The sequence below is a fragment of the Alligator mississippiensis genome, chromosome 1 (assembly GCF_030867095.1).
Source record: "Alligator mississippiensis isolate rAllMis1 chromosome 1, rAllMis1, whole genome shotgun sequence".
NCBI lineage: Eukaryota > Metazoa > Chordata > Crocodylia > Alligatoridae > Alligator > Alligator mississippiensis.
Genome location: NC_081824.1, coordinates 368,119,395 through 368,136,764, shown reverse-complemented (window position 1 = coordinate 368,136,764; position 17,370 = coordinate 368,119,395). Strand labels below are relative to the sequence as shown.

Sequence of the window (17,370 nt, the reverse complement as noted above, 5' to 3'; positions counted from 1 at the left end):
TGTTAGCTTGTATGAAAGGTAAGTTCACAAAAGCAAAAGAGAAAAGATTCTACATGCCATTAAAACAATCCTCTTAACAAGCTATACAACTCTATATTGACATACAGTGCTCTTCCTAAAAAATGCCTCATTTTCAAGTTTGTTACAGTAATTCAATGCAAGTGATTGAAAAAACATGAGGAGCAAACAACAAAATGCAAGACAATTTATAGATATCTAATGGAAGAAAATAAAATTGGAATGTAGTCATTCAGAAAACCCCCCAGGAGAGCTGGAAAACAAATGAGACAAGTCTGCAATACAACATGGGTGCATCTACATGAGACATTTTATTGAGCATTACACTAATCTAATGTGCAGTAAAGCATCAACATCTACACAAATGTAGGTCTTACTGTGCAGGAAATTAGGCTAATGCACCATTTGCTAGTACCAACAAACACAGATACTAGATTAATGGTGCAGTAGCTACAGCGCAGTAGTACATGTGTAGATGCTGACCAGGACCAATTTGCTGCCAGTCAGGCTAGACACCAGGGGGCCACAGGTAGTGGGGGAGAGAGCTGTCTGCGGCTCTAGTGCAGAGCTTGGGACTGCAGCCCAGCTTGGCAGCACTGCTTTAGGGCAATGCCCCATGGCCAAGCAGCAGCAGCAGCAGCACTCTGAGTTCTTCCCTTGTTTGCTGAGGGGATGGGGGAGCTGTCTGCCACTGGTCCCAGTGCTGTTGACCCTCACAAGTTTTCCCCTGGTCTTGGCACTGCTTACTCCACATGTGGGGGGGGGGGAGGGGGAGACAAGTCCCATCATTGCTCAATTCCCAGCTCCCCCCAGGCACAGAGGTGGGAACTGGAGCCAACTGAAGCATGAACTGTGAGGGCAGCAGCAGGGCTGAGGGGATGTGGAAGCTCTCTGTCTCTGGCCCAGTGCTGTGGGGACAGAGTGCTCCTCCATCTCAGTGCTGCTCATCTCCCAAATCCTGAAAACTCTCCCATCCCCTCAGCAAGCAAAGCTAAGGAAGAGTTTAGGGTGCTGCTGTGCTTGGCCATGGGGCACTGACTCAAGCCATCGCCACCGAGCCAGGCTGTGATCCCAAGCTCCACCCTGGGAAGCCCTCCCCCACTCTGGGACAAGCTTCCTTCTCCCTGCTCCCCAAAGCTTAGGTCTGACCCCTGTGCCCCCTGCCACCCTGGGGTTAGCACCGGAGGGATCCTGGCACTTCTTAGCTGCTGGAGGGAGGCAGAGAATGGCAGGGGGGCTGGAGCAGCCCTGAACTGAACTGCTCCTGTTGGGAGCAAATCTGTTCCCAAAGCAGGCGAATGTGTAGACACATTCCTGAGCACAGTGTACTACACCTTATTTTAATGTGCAGTAACCTTAAGGTGCATTAATTACATGTGTAGATATGCCCTATGGGATTCCAAAAGCCAGCACAAAGTTAGGCTGCACCAACAGTATTATTTTGCTATATAGTGCTGAGTCAACCTTCCATGAAATACTTTCAGTTCTGAACACATTAGTGCCAGAAAGCTCCAGAAAACAAAAATGAAGTAATTCAGAATAACAAACATTTATTAGAATTTTCGAGGATCTTGCTTATGTGGGCAGATGCAAATGTCTCAATGCTACATGCTCAGTTTATTGACAGAGAAAGATACACACACTTGAATGCCGAAAACAAGAACAGAAAGTCACAAGGAAGTATGAAAGCTAGTCACAGTCTAAGGATATTTATAGAAAGTTATTTTAGGGGTTTAATATCACTAAAACAGAAATCTCACAACATTGCTATTGAATAATAAGGTGCTCAAGGGAAGTGCTGAAAACCACATCACAATGCAATAGGGTTTGATACCCATGTAGGAGGGGAGATGAGACGAAAAATCTACCACAGTATCTTTTAACTTTAAAAAGGTTGACTATACAACAATGAAAAAGCTAGTTAGACAGAAGTTAAAAGGGGACCTAAGGAAGTGAAGAACTTGTAAGCGGTATGGGAACTACTTAAGAACACCATATTGGAGGCACAGAACAAATGGATACTGCAAATAGCCCCTCCTCTTCCCAATGGAAAATAGATTGAAAGAAAGCTAGCATGGTTTAATAGTAGAGTTGCAGAGGTAATAAAAAGAAAAAAGCAGTAGGGACACATAGGGGGTACATGTGCACCCCCTGAGAGTGCTGGTGCACCCTCTGACTGGCCACGCTCGCTTAGATGATGGACAAGGGGGGCAAGCGGGGGCACCGGTGCCCCCCCTGCAACCACCAGCCAATCGCTGCAGCTGCTTCTGGGAGCAGCTGCAGCGATCAGCTGGCGCTTGCTGCCAGAAGTGGCTGCAGCCACTCCCGGAAGTGGCTGCAGCAATCAACCATCATGGGATTGCCCACGGGGGGACCATCCCCCTCCTCCCTCCCCCCCCCCGGGTCAACAGGACTGGTTGCAGGGGGGGCACGTGCCCCCCCTGACTAAGGCAGCACCAATCACCCATGGAAAAAAGGCTTCTTTCAAAAGGTGGAAATCAAATCCTAAAGAGGAAAATAAGAGAGACCTGGCTGGTGAATCAAATGTAAAACCACAAGACAAGCTAAGAAAAAAATTGAGGAGAAACTTGCTAGAGATATACATTTCTTTAAGTGCATTAGAAGCTGAAGACATGTAAGGGCTTGGGCAGATTTTCTGAGCCATTCAAGAGCTTCTGGATGGCAATTAGTCTCAAGAAGACTGTAATCGTGTACCAAAGGGTGGAAGAATCAATCCATTGCTGTGGAGGATAAATCTCTTGGTGTCATTGACAGTTTTTGCTACTTGGGTTCTACAATCTGTAGGAATCTTGACCTTCAGACTCAGCTGAATCAGAAAAGCAGCTAAGAATTTTAGGCTATTAGAGAACTGTGCATAGAATAACAGCAAACTATCAGCTAAGGTGATGATGCAAATCTACGAGACTTGTGTGCTGTCATCTATTCCTGGTTTATGGTTCAGAAATGTGGATTACATATGCTAGGCACATCAGGAGACTAAGCCTCTTATGTGGAAGATGGTTAAGTAAGATCCTGAAAATAAAGTGGGAAGACAGAATACCAAACACAGAGGTACTGAAGCATGCAGGACTGACACACTTAGAAGCCACTATCATGAAGAAGAGGTTGCAATCCATCAGCCAGGTCAGGAAAATGGAAGGAGATAGTATACCCAAGAATATTTTATATAGAGAGATTTGAGATGATTCTAGAAAGCAGGGTTGTCCTCTATGGCGGTACCATGAGGCATACAAAAATTATATTAAGTCATTCAAACATCAACGTAGAAAGCTGGGAGGAGCGCACAAAATCCCACCCAATCTGGAGAGAACATTTGGCACTGGGTGCAGCTCAACACAAAGCAGCTTTGAGCCAGAGGATAAAAGCAAAATGAGAAAGAAGAAAGCAGCATAAACTTGGTGTAAACTTGGACTGCAAGTCAGACAACACATGGATCTATGAAACTTGTATCAAGCTGTGTCACTCTCGAACTGGGCTTGTCAGCCACAAATGGATTCCTCAGGCATCTTATGAGACTTTTGTGTGTACACCATGATCCAAAAGATTGACAGTTGCCTACTACGTGTAAGGGATGATCACAGCATAAAGCGGGGGGGGGGGGGGCAAAATGCAGCCCAAGGGCCAGATGCGGCCCACCAGGCCATTCTATCCGGTCCACAGGGCCCCTAAAAAATTTAGAAAATTAATATTTATCTGCCCTGAGCTGCCTGTCATGTGGCCCTCGATGGCTTGCTGAAACTCAGTAAGCGGCTCTCTGCCCAAAATAATTGCCTGTCCCTGGCATAAAGGACAATAAGCCATTGTGAATAAAATGCATTTTTTGCTTCTGCCTTCACTGTGGAAGATGTTAGGAAGATTCCCTTAACAGACCTGCTCCTCTGTAGGGACACGTCAGTGGAACTGACCGTAACTGAGGTTTCAATAGATGGTCATAGAGGAAACTGATAAACTAAACAGCAGCAAATCACCAAGACCCGATGGCATTCACTTTTGGGTTCTAAAGGAGCGACAATTTCAAATCTGAGAACTCCCAAATGTAGTACACAACCTATTACTAAAAATAGCTTTGGTACCAGAGGACTGGAGGGCTGTCAATGACTCCAGTATTTTAAAAGGGCTCTAGAAGGGACTTGGGGAACTACAGGCCAGTGAGTCTAACTTCCATTCCTGGAAAACTGGTAGAAATAACAACACCAAAAATGGTTTAGCACATGAATAGCTACGACTTGCTGGTTTTGTCAAAGGGAAATCATGGCTTATCAATCTACTAGAGTTTTTGAGGGTGTAAATAAGCAGGTAGATCAGGGGGATCATTTTGTCATAGTATATCTAGGTTTGTTTTTGCTTCAATGTTAAATGAAATAATATAGCACAAGGCCCCTAGTAAAACTATTAGTTTCTTTTTACCTAGAGAAAAATAAGTACTGTGTTATATGCAGGGATCCTGCTTTTCTCTGATAAAAAAAATCCCCAATTTTTAGTTTTTAAAAAGTAACCCAAAATCCACATTTTTCCATGATTAAAATGAAACACCACTTATATCTAGATCTAGATATATATCCGTATTTCATTTTAATCATGGAAAAATTCTGTATTTTGGGTTCCTTTTAAAAAACGAAAATTGGGGATTTTTTTTAAATCGGAGAAAACCAGAATCCTTGCTTATATGGGATGATGCACCATGCTAGTTGCACCCTGCTTTTCAAAATCCCAGATCTGCCCATGGTCACGGATTAAAAATTGGTTTACAGATAGAAAACAAAAAGTGAATATAAATGGGATGGAAAGAAGTAAATAGGAAGGTCCTGCAGAGACCCACGTTGGGACTGGTGCTGTTTAACATATTCTTAAATTATCTGAAAAAGGGTGGCCAAATTAGTGAGATGGCCAGATTTGCAGAAGAGACAAAATTATTCAAGGCGGTAAAGAACAAAGCAGACTGTGAATAACTACAGAAGGATATGGTGCAACTGAGTGAATTAATTTCATCTGCTATTAATTTGCCCAATGTAGATAAGTGTAAAGTATTGCATCTGGGCAAAAATAAATACATATACCTACACTATGATGGGTTCTATATTAACTGTCACCACAAAGGAAGGAGATCTGAGAATCATTGTGGACAGTTCACTGAAAACATCAGCTCAGTGATCAGCAGCCATCCAACAGGCAATGTATTAGGGATTATTAAGGAAATTATGATCAATAACAACTATCTCACTCTCTCTATATATAGTTATGCTCCTTTGTAAATCTATGGTGTGTCCACACCTTGAATACTATGCTCAGTTTTGGTCCCCATACTTTAAAAAGTATATAATAGAACTAGATAAGGGCAACAAAAATCATTAGTGTTATGGAAGGGCTTCCTTATGGGGAGAGAGTAAAGAGGGCAGGCCTATTCAAGTTTAGAAAAGAGATTCCTGAAGGGGGAAAAGAATAGGGTTTACAAAATATTAAGTGGTGAAGAGAAAGTAAATATACCTGGGAGACGTGAGTACTGAACTGCCCCAAATGCCACAGTAATGTATGACAAGGCATCAATCATTTTGAGCAGACTTGCCTCACTATGGAGATGGATAGATAAAAGATGAAGGGAAATAAATGTGTCCTGACATCATCAGGATCCACTCCACTCTTTCCTCCTAAAACTATTTGCCACATCTGCAATTGACCATGAAGATCTTGGATCTGCCTCTTCAGTCATATTGACTCACTAATGATTTCCTTGTATGGAAAACTGTTATCCTTGTATTGAGGGGCGGCCAACAACAACATTCCTGGCAGCATTGCTGCTGCCTACACAGACAAGAGCAAAGAGTAGTGGTCTGAGGGACGGATGAGTTTTGGCAGACTTTCTGCAACACCCTGAATACAGATTCCAGGCAGACAGCACACCTCCTGGGACCCCAAATCTGGATGTCAAATTGGTGCTTCTGTTCCCTGCAGAAGGGAGTCTCCAATCACCAGCACTTTTCTTCATGGTGTAATGGTTTTAGGGAAGGGGTGGGCAATTATTTCAGCTGGAGGTCCACTTAATGAGTCCTTCGAACCTAGAGTGCCACATCCATCTCTTGTCTCTGTCTCGCTCTTCTCTTCCCTCCTCCCCCCCACCAATCTTCTCCTCCCCCTGTCTTTTCTCCTCTCCTCACTATTTCCTTTCTCTCCTCCTGTCTCCTGCTCCTTCCCTCCCTCCGCCTCCCTCCAGAACCTGGCTGAAGCTGCAGTTCACCAGGAGTCCTCACACTCAGCTATGGACCCAGATGGAAATTCCCATCTGGGTCCACAGCTGAGCCTTGGGGCTGCTGATGAACTGCAGCTTCAGCCAGGTTCTGGAGGGACGGAAGGAGTGGGAGAGAGACAGAGAGAAGAGAAAAGACAGAGAAAGACATTGCCGTGTACCCAGCACAACAGCAGCTCCTGCCTGGATCCAAAGGTGATGCTGCTGGCATCTTCTGGGTTATGGCTCCAGGCGGGAGCTTTCACTGCACTAGGAGGGCAGTGGTATTAGCTGTGGATGCCATTGGCAGGTTGTGCATCCAGGCTCCTGAACTTGCCCACAGCATCCACAGCTGACACCGCCAGTGGTTGGTTCGGTAGAAGTCCCACCTGAGTCCACAGCTGATGTCTGATGCTGCTGGGTGAAAGCAGTCCCGTCCACCCACCCAACAGCACACAGCGGTCGGAGCTGCCAGCCACCCATAGGCCAGATCCAGAGAGTTGGAGGTTGTCCACCCGTGGGCCAGACTGAATCTGCTAGCCATCTGAATCCAGCCCGCAGGCCGTATTTTGTTCACCCCCGTTTTAAAGGTACCATCCCTGGACCCTGCACTTCCCACTCTCTGGACTGCTGAGTCTTCTAGGTCTTTCCTGCCAATGTCTTCACCTCTGATTTTTTCTCAGCTGTTCCACTACAGTGCTTGGAAGCAGCTGCTAACTTGAATCTGTTCCTCTTGAATTCTGGGGACCATTCTTCCTCTAGTGGTCACATGGTGCCATTTCTCTTCTTTTCCCTTTAGCCTCTTCAGTACCAGGCTCTCATGATTTCTATCCAAGATATCTTCATTTTTCTTAACAGTATGCAACATGGATACCCATGATACCAACTTTTTAATCTTTTCCTCCAAGACAAGACACAGGTTTACATTTGGTACGGATGAAATAGTCCTGACCTTCTGAAAGGAATGCAAACACAGCTCATTCCACATAAGTCACAACTGCTGATCCAATTTTCATTTAAGCAAAAGAAGAACAGCCCAAAAGAAGAGTGGGGCTATTCTCTGCAGGGGAGAACTGGGAGAGACTGTGAGAGAATGCCCCACTCCTGTCAATCAGCTGATTAATGGGATGGGGGGACATTCTTGTGGGATGGGAACTCCCTCAGGTTATGCTCTGAAAACCTTTATTAATTATATATTCCTTTATTAATAATATTTTTAAGACACATTAAGTTGTTAGTCCTTAAGTTTGCAAAAATTGCCTTGAAAATATGAACTGAACCAAACTCAATGCAATAATCCCTGCCTGAGTCTGCAGACAACTTGGCTCAAGCTGCCTAAAAATCTTAAATCAATGCCTGCAGTTCTACACTCACAGATTTTATATTTCCAAAATGCCAAATATTATAAAGTCACACTACATATTAATTTTTATAATCAAATTAATATATCCATATCTAGAGAAAGATAACTTGAATATATATCTATATCTACATAGAAAGACATAGGCATAGATGTAGATATATTATGTGTATGTGTGTCGTATGTGCATAGATATCTATGTATATCTGTGTATAAAGTTACTATATATATATATGAATCAAATATATGTGTGTATGATTATTAATACATTTTTGCTGGGCAATTCCATTTTTTACAGTAGCTAAGCTTCTGATTTTGTTTTTTTACTGGTGATATTTTGGTTTTGTACTATCCTATTTGTTTCTCCACCAAGCTCCCCACTAAGGTTATTTAATTGCAAGTATTGTTTCTTTGAGCCCTACATCTAGAAATGGATGCTACTATGAAACCAGGAAACTTCTTGTGGGGTTCAAAAGGTTGGGAGTGGGGGAGGGAAAGCAGAAGTGTAAACTGGGAAGCTTATGCTTAGAGAGCCACAAAACAGTTGAGCTCTATGGAGTGGAGGATATGACCTACTGCAGCCAGATTCAAGAGAGTCTTTGCCTAAGCACATATGGGTAGAACACGTTAATCAGCTAGGCTAAACAACACTGCAGAAACCAAGATTTGGGGCCGGCACCTGGGCTGCCTAGAGAACACAGCCAAAAAAACCCCATTCTTTACAAACAATCAGAGTATGGCACAGCAGAATATATTTTCAACTATATGTAATAACACTTTTTGAGGGTGCATGGTGGACATTTCATAGCAACAAATAAATTAATATCACTGCAGAATACATGGAGCCCTGACTTTAGGGTACAGTGATGTAACAGCACCAACATGGACGGCACTGGGTGTTTTAATAGGCCTTTCCTCCATCCCTACATTCTGTGATTCTATAATCTGCCAGTAAATGTGGTTTTGTTAGGTATAAACATATAGGAAGATGGTAATGTTCTTCTATTTCCAGTTAAAAATGAAATTCAGTGTAAAAATAAAATCCCATTCAATCTTATTGAAAAGAGACTTGGACAGACGCTATTTGCACTCTTACCATAATCTTGTCACTGTCAATAATTGTGTTCAACCTGTGTGCAATCGTCAGCACAGTGCACTGGGCAAACTTTTCACGAATTGTCTTTTGAATCAACCCATCTGTTCTGAAACACAGAAAGAGCAACACAAATAACCATAATTAGACATTTACGTGATTAATCAGACTGCAGAGAAGCTTTATTATTTTCTTGTAAACCCCTATAAAAAAATAAAGAAATGTAAGCTTACAGAGGTGTTTCAGAACATCTATTTTTCTTCATTAAGTTTTAAACTTGCAGAATTATGAGCACGCACACATGGGCAGTTCTAAAATTTTGGAAAGGGGGGGTGAAGATATTACATATAAAACAACACACATTTTTCTCCAGTTAAACTAGAAGTTTTACTAATATGAAAGGGGGTTTGGGGTGGAGCTGTATTATTCAATTTAAGATTGAAGCAAAAACAAATATAACTTAATTGGAATAAATTAAAAAACAATCTGCAGGCTGTGAATAGGAGCTTCATTACCAGGAGCAGCTAATTCATTACCAGGACAGCAGAGTTGCATAACAAAGGATAGCTTGATTGGTAGAACATCAAGACCATTTAAAAGAAGAGAAGGTCATTAACACATGTGGAATGAAGAGTTTAGAATGGATCAGGTAGATTATAATGAGCTCTGAAGTCAAATGACTTCCTCAGCACTGCCTGAATAGAAATGCTGCTGCCACTGCCAGGCAGTTGTCTTTAAACATTGAGTGGACCAGGAATCAAAGTGGGGTGCAAAAGCACCCTTTCTGGATCTGCCTCTGCATACACACAAGGAGGATTCAACAGGTAAACACTAGAAATGAGAGGCTACAAACTATGGGACTCTTCAGCCTGGAGAAGTGCAGGCTCAGGGATGACTTGGTGGCAGCTTATAACTACACAAGGGGTGTCCATCAGGATCTGAGGGAATGCCTACTCACCAGAGAACCCCAAGGGATGACAAGGTCCAACAGTCACAAACTCCTGCAAGACCGTTTTAAGCTTGACATAAGGAAAAACTTCTTTACTGTCCAAGCCCCCAAGGACTGGAACAGACTTCTCCAGAGGTGGTACAAGCACCTACTCTGGACACTTTTGAGAAACATTTGGATGCTTATCTTGCTGGGATCCTTTGACTCTTGCCGACTTCCTGCCCCCTGGACCTGATGATCTTACAAGGTCCCTTCCAGCCCTAATGTCTATGAAATCTATGAAATGCTTCTTTTTAGGGAAAAAAATACTTGTACTACAATCAGAGATTTTTCTTCCCAGATAAAAAATGGAGAATAAGTACTAATAATAATGGTTGGACCCAGTAATTGCTGGATGTGATAGCAGATTCCTTCATCAAAGTCACTAACCAACAAAACATGATGTTATTTTAGATTGGGATTTGGTAACTAGGACATTAGAGAACTGGTTATAAAAAGTCTTGGATCAAATAATAAAATTAATTCAGCTTAAATTAAATGACAAAATTAAAGAAAGAAAATCTGTAACTAAGTTTATTGATTTCAAACAAGCAAATTTTGAGAAATGAATGGAACTAGTTAGTGAAGTTAACCACACTAAAATGTTCAGGCAGTTAAATATGGAGGTGGCTTGGAATTTCTTTAAACCAAAATATGCAAAAACTACTGGGAATTTATCTCATAAATAAGCAGAAACCAAAGAAAAAGAACTTATACAGCTGCAAATAAACTTAAAAAAATAAATTCCAAGTTAAACTACATACCTATATTTTTGTAGCACTACGCTTACAGCTGACACAAGGTAAACATTTACCTTTATATACACTGCAGGACACATTAAGCAAGATTAATTAAATGCAGGGTATAAGTTAAAAAAAAAAAATCAAGAAGTCAAAATGGGGAGGATGAGTAAAAAGTATTACATTTCCATTGTGCTTATTAATCACAGTTATTATCACTCCTTATCCAAAAGTAAACAAGCCCAAAATCTTTGGAGAGGGAATGGCACTACTTTAAAGGTCTTACAAATAAAATGGACACTTAACTGCAAAGCTGGCACCATTCCCTTCAAGGATGAAGTTATAAAAATGAGTCATAGGCAGATGACAAACAAAATGCATTTAACATGAGGGATTCATAGTTTTATTGTTCTTTTAGGATTTTGCGTTCTTCAAGCCATAGCTTGGTAGAACTATATATTCAGCTCAAACTAACGGATGCAGCACACATTTTCACAATTTTTCCTAAAATAAATTCCATTTTCATTTTATTTTTTAGTTCCTGAGGTGTTTCAGAAAAAGTTGTATTTTACAAATATATTTAATAGGTTTTATCTGTAATTTCTTGTATGTATGGTCTGATATGCTAAGTATTTTAAACAGATGGCACCTAATAAAAACGGTGCATGTTGCTATTTTTTTTAGTCTTTCTTTCTTTACTAAGACACTGAAAGAGGTAAAGCACTCTCCAAGTATTATTTGACCCAATATGGCAGTGCACCTTTGGGTGCCTGCCACTTTAACAGCAGAGGCAGGCAGCTACCAGGTGCCTGATGAGGGCAGCCATTTTGGGAGGTGTATAAAGCCCAGGCAGAAACATTGCCTGGCTGAGCAGCATGAAACATCTAGACGTGAGAGCAGGAGGCTCTTGGTCGTTGACATGACCTAAAACTGCACCCCGCCGGGGAAGGGTAGCCTGGTGGGGCTCCTAGTGGTGTGGGAGCCCCCAGGAAATGCCAGACCAGTTACCTCCCTAGTGAAAGGCAGGTAGGGGCGTCTTAACCCCAGCCTTCACCACCTGGTGGGTAATTCTGAGTGCTGGAGGAATAGAGGGGGTCAGTATGCCCACGTGTAGGCACCCAAGAACTAGCAGGGATGTAGATCCTGGAGACCCCAGAGTGGGTAGTGTGTACAGCATTGGGAGGCCCCATACAGAGTAGGGCTGAACTTAGAGTAGGCCCAAAGGGCTATGCACGTGAGGGGGATGAGTAGGGCTGAAGTGGGAGTAGGCCTGAAGGACAGTCCCAGAGGCGGGCTGAGTAGGGCTGAATGGGAGTAAGCCTAAAGGTCAGTGCAAAGGCCAGTCCCATGAGAAGTTTGTTGCAAGCGTGAGATAAAGACCCCAGGTGGGGTGTAGTGTAGAGTTTCCCGGTGAGGGGCTTGAGGCAGAATTAGCTCAGGGTTTGGCACAATGCCAGTCCACACAGAGTAGGGGAACTCACGGGAACTGAAGGACTGTGTGGTGAGGCCTGTATGTGAGTAGCAAAGTCTGATGATCCAAGAGGGGCTGCTCAAGGAGGAGCAAGGGCAGTGGAGTATGGCCCAGTAATGGGCAGTATGCCAGGGGCCCTGTTGAGAGGGTTGTGTAGTGGAAGAGGCCTCCTGTGAAAGAGGAGGTGGTATGAATGAGCAGGTGTGTGGAGCCTGACTTTAGACTGGGTTTGCTCTGGTCTCAGACCAGGGAGTAATATTGATCTGGATGCCATCTGTGAGGCATGGGCTGCGGTGTAGGGGAGGTTCGGAGCTGCAGATAATTCCTCCTGGCATTTTGGCAGGGAATGGGCAGCTTTCCGCATTATACCATCAGTTTATGGGAACAACAAAGTTGTGGCAGGCGAGACTGGGCAGATTGCCCCAGAGAGATAGACGGGCAGGCCATCATGAGACCCAGCCCCAAGGGTTGTCCCTGTCACACCCAAGTTTTGAGGTCATTTTTGCAAACAAGCAGTCATCTAGGTAAGAAAAATGTTGCAGGCTTTTGTTTCCCAAGATGTGTGGATATAATCAAGAGGTGAAGATTCCCAGAGTTGCAGAAAACTGGAGAAGACCTTTTACTGGTAATAGTCCTGTCCCACTGCAAACTAAAGGAATTTCAGTGCAAAGGCTTTAAGGCAACATAAGCGTATATATCCTGTAAGTCAAGAGGTGAAAACCCATCTCCTTAATAAGGGGATGGTATGAGCCCCATCACTATCTTGAAGTTGATCATGAAGACCTTTTTTAGGTCCACCTGAATCATCATCATTAGTTTCCCTTTGGGATCAGAAAATAAGTGCTATACAACCCCTTTCCCTTGAGGTACTGGGGTTCCCTAACCCTAACCCTTTCCAAGAAAGGCTTATGATGGCTTACAGTAAAAGACAAAATAATTTATAAAAGCAGATGAAACATTAAGATAACAGGCCTGATGAAGAGACCACATTTTCTTGCATACAGTATGTACCTTCCTCCCCCCCCATCAAGGTATGTATATTCAGTGGGAAAGTTGATGATGTGCCTAAGACAGATGCACCCTGTTTTAATTCCTGCTTCACAATGCAAGAGGTCTGGTATTACCATTTAGACATCTGAGGGAGTCAATGGCCCATTAATGGGGTATTGATTTAATGGCTCACTGTTCTTCACTTCACAGTTGTTAAAAATTCTCTCTCCTTTTTAACAGACATACCACTAATGAAGCTTTCTTAGGGTATTTTGCTGGCTGTGAGGGCTTCTGGTCTCTTTTCCTATTTCACAGCTCTTTAGCTATTTTCAAGTTCATAGTCAGGAATCCTGTGATCTCTGATTAAAAAAATCCCCAATTTATATACTCCATATTAGTGTAATTTCATTTGCATCAAGGAAAAATGTGGATTTTAGGTTATTTTTTTAATCCAAAAATTGGGGATTTTTTTTTTAAATCAGAGAAGACCAGGATCCCTGGTCATAGATGAACCCATGGAGACCAGTCTTCAGCAATAGCTGGGATTTTAGTTAAGGAAGAAAGGGATGTTGAGTTAGATGAAGAGTAGACTCTGCCTCTGCTCTCTGCAGCAGTGACTCTGAAAAACAAATTTCTTCATAATGCCTTTCAAAAACAAGGAGTATATTATATTTGGAGTGTGTGTTATATGTGTAAAAATACAGTATATCACTTTCCTTGACTACAACAAATTTTTTATTTGTGAGGAAGGGGTTCTGCAAGATGGCAAGGGGGAGGTAGACAGCCTTGTGTTTGTGTTCTTTGATGCTTCCTAAGCAGCTTAAACACTGACTGTGTTCTTTCAAACAGTAGATCTTGAAAGGGTACAGATTACTGAGAGACCCTTCTGTGTGAAGTGTGAGGCTGAAATGTTTGTGTATGTTTGCACAAAGGAAAATAGACTGAAAAACTTCAGTGAAGCTCTGGAGTAAGGTTCTTTACATCATGTAATGATTTGTCTATGTCTTTAAACAGCAAACCTTCCATCATGGCTTGTACCTCTATCTAGAGACAAACATATGGAGCTAAAAGTTCCAAGTGTATCACAACAGCTGAAACCATTAACCTAAAAGCAGTGTCAGCTGTATCCAATGGCCCTCACTGGTGTAACTCCCTGGCTCTCTGAAATCAGGACAGCACTCACAGTTCTTAGGACCCCTCTACATGTTACATATATTATGCAATTAACTGGTTAATCGCACAATTTAGATTAGCAACATGTGCAAATTAGCTGTCACACCATGAAAAGCTTCAGCTAGCTATAAAGTTAGAGCTGGAAAATGTGTAATAACTTTTTAGCTAGTTTCCATCCAGCTTTAAAATTTGCATGTGTAGCAAGGTACGTCCCCGCAGCTGGTGCAGCTCCCAGCTGCAGTAGCATCCCACCCTGCCAAATGGTGAGACTCTCAGCCATGGCAGCGTCCTCTAATCATAACTAGGGGTCCCCCTCTAGATGTTCAGGTAAAGATGCGATTGGATCGGATGCTGATTGGATCCCACAAAAATGTGACATTGTGGGTCGCACATCGGATCCTATCACACCTTTACCTGAACATCAGGAGGGGTCCCTATTTTTGACTAGCATTACTAATAAAAAACAAATCCTAACACAGGCTACAGGAGATACGAAGGCTTTTTTTCATTTCACAGTTATGTTAAAATCAAACATATTTGGATAGGATCATTAATTTCAATATGGCTATTTGTGCCTTACCTTGGGTCTACATTTGCTGTTGCTTCATCAATAATTAGTATTCGATTTTTTTTGAGAATTGCCCTGGCAAGGCACACCAATTGTCTCTGACCAACACTGAAATTAGATCCAGATTCTGCTAATTGTGTCTCCATTTTATCAGGCAGTTCTTCCACAGCCTCCTTCAGTTGCACCTATGCATGTGAGAACATTACAGAATAAGGAGCTCATTTCTGAACAAAATATTGTTGGTTTGATCAGGATAGGTGCTTTATACAACAGTAAACATGTAATATTTACCTATCATGTTTGTGTGCATACACTATGTACTTCAATTCTAGAGTAATGAAGGTTAACAAAAATCATTACAATACATTGTTTAAAGTTTCATTCAAATTAAGATTATATGAATCAAAATTAACCAAAAAAGCACTACAGATGATAGAAAGACACTATACAAAAAGCAGACAGTGTGAAGACGTAGATACAGCATACCAAACATGTTACCATTTCTTCATTCAAATGCCATATCCTTAAAGGAATGATGAAACTAAGTCAAACCTGGTATGCACAACCACTATTATGCTATGTTACTCCTCAAGTAAAGCAAACTATATATAAGTGTGTGTGTGTGTGTGTGTGTGTGTGTGTCTATATTTTAAGTTACCTCTTCCAAGACATTCCACAGCTCTGCATCAGTGTATTCATTGAAAGGGTCCAGGTTCTTCCTCATAGTTCCCGTGAACAAAACAGGCTCCTAGAAACAAATGAAACATTTTATATACTTTATACAAACACACTTACTTCTTATACTACAGTAGAGAATGTAAATATATTAAATATTATGTTAAAACAGATATGACACATACATATATTACAGCAAATTATCTTTACTGAAATGCAAGGAGAACATGTTGCTGTTCTTTTCATATAACAGAAGAAAAAAATACCTCATAGGTATTTAAGGAGGAAAAAAAAGATAAAGACATAACAAATCTGCCTGAAGATATTTAAACAAACATGAAAAACCAAGCTACAGGTATCCTTGCAAAATTGGCATGTGCAACAACAATTTAGTCTGTCTGTACTTGAAATGGCATAATTTGGCTGCTTTAGACACCACACACTTTTCACTGTATATTTACAAGACACGTAATGAAGCCACCATAAAATAATTGCTATTTTTCTGACACTGCTAGTGGAAGAAAGGTGCAATAAAGGTCAATGAATGCCCACTCCTAACTCAACAGGCATTACATTTTTAAATGCCCTACCTACGTAAGTACACAGACAGAGAAGAATTTAGTAACTCAAAAAGTTGAGCAAAGCTTTTAAAAAAAAAACCATACTGCAGTAGTTCTTCAGATATAATATTAAATGGATTTTGCAAACTTCTCTGCAATGTTTAAGCCTAGATACCTAGTTTATGACCTTTATTAATAGCCATCATTTAGACTGCTATAGCCAAAGCAGTGTCATTCAAAACTAGGGCAGCGTCTGCTTGACATAAGTTATTGTTCCACAAAGTGTAATTCCCAACTGTGAAAAAAGAAGCAAACAAATACAGTTGTGACATACAAAAGGAGAGAACGAAGAGTGAGACAAAAACACAAAACAAAGATTATATGATTACATGAGCTAATGTTGATGGCTAGAAAATGATATTTAGAGGTTTGCTTTTGGAAATTGACTTGTAGGTAAGGTAAATATTGCATTAGAAGAATGGTCCAGGGAAAAGGGAAGGGTTAACTGGTTTCTAAACACCTGTTTGTGATAAAGTTTCCTTCAAGGCCCACTGTGTCTGGAACCAGCAGACACCGTGTCTGAGGCCAATGAACAAGCGGGCATACACAGGCTGGGAAACTGAAGACATGAACACTGTTCTATAATAGAGATAAGGGGCTTCACAGCATTAGAACCAGGTTAAAGTGCCCAACTGCAGAGCCCTTGGCATTTCCAGTTTCGGTAAATGCCCAAATTAAGATGTATGTGCATGTGATGAGTTGGAGAAACAAAAAGAATATGCTGAAAGAACAGAACATGGGCAGTATAACTACTACAGGGAGACCAATCAGCGATGCCCAGAGATGAAAAGTCAGAGGAGAGAAAGATTACAAAAGGAGGAATTTCAGAGCAGCAAAAGGTGTCTGAGAGGGGAACCCAAGGCCACCACAGATAGAGGGCACATCTCACCCACCCCACTGAGGGAGGGTGGGCCTCAGCCTTTGACCTCTAGCCTGCTGAAATCTGGCATTCAAGAGAGAACCTCAGGATGAAGCTCGCATACTGTCCAGATGTACCTTCCATCTGTGACAGCTTTAGAACTGGTAGATATAGAATTGTTTGTATTATTTTTATCTGCTATCACTGTGTATCAATAAAATGTTCCTATTATTCAATGAAGAAATCATGATCAGTCTGAGGGGTTGGGTCTACCCAGAACAAGGTATCTGGGTCATAAATTCAGTGCCAACAAATAAGTACACAAATTGATGGCTCCAAGTTATTTCTTTTTTCTTAATCCGGAAATCACTGGCAGATTAGTTGTTAGTTGGTGTCAGAGCAGCAGCACCAGATCTTGAGAAGAGATTTGAAATAAAAGATTGTCTTAGGTTATGGACAGACTGCATGTTTACAGCAGTGTAAGATACTTCTGCATATGGAATGGTCAGATGATCTGATCTCCAAGGCAGCTGGGAGCAGGTCTCCCAAGGTAGGGTAATTCCTGACTGAGGCA

The 17,370-nt window shown here is 41.8% G+C and overlaps 1 protein-coding gene across 4 annotated transcripts in view; it reads right to left on the bottom strand.

Annotated features, from left to right (window-relative positions):
* ABCC4 (ATP binding cassette subfamily C member 4) overlaps positions 1–17,370 on the bottom strand; it is a 259,297-nt gene that overhangs the window by 42,721 nt on the left and 199,206 nt on the right. For all 4 annotated transcript variants that reach the window (XM_019486948.2, XM_019486949.2, XM_014597004.3 and 1 more), the window contains 3 exons: positions 15,301–15,390; positions 14,655–14,827; positions 8,716–8,821 (listed from right to left, as the gene is read on the bottom strand). In XM_019486948.2, coding sequence (XP_019342493.1) covers positions 8,716–8,821; positions 14,655–14,827; positions 15,301–15,390 — 369 coding nt within the window. The remainder of the gene's footprint in view (positions 1–8,715; positions 8,822–14,654; positions 14,828–15,300; positions 15,391–17,370) is intronic.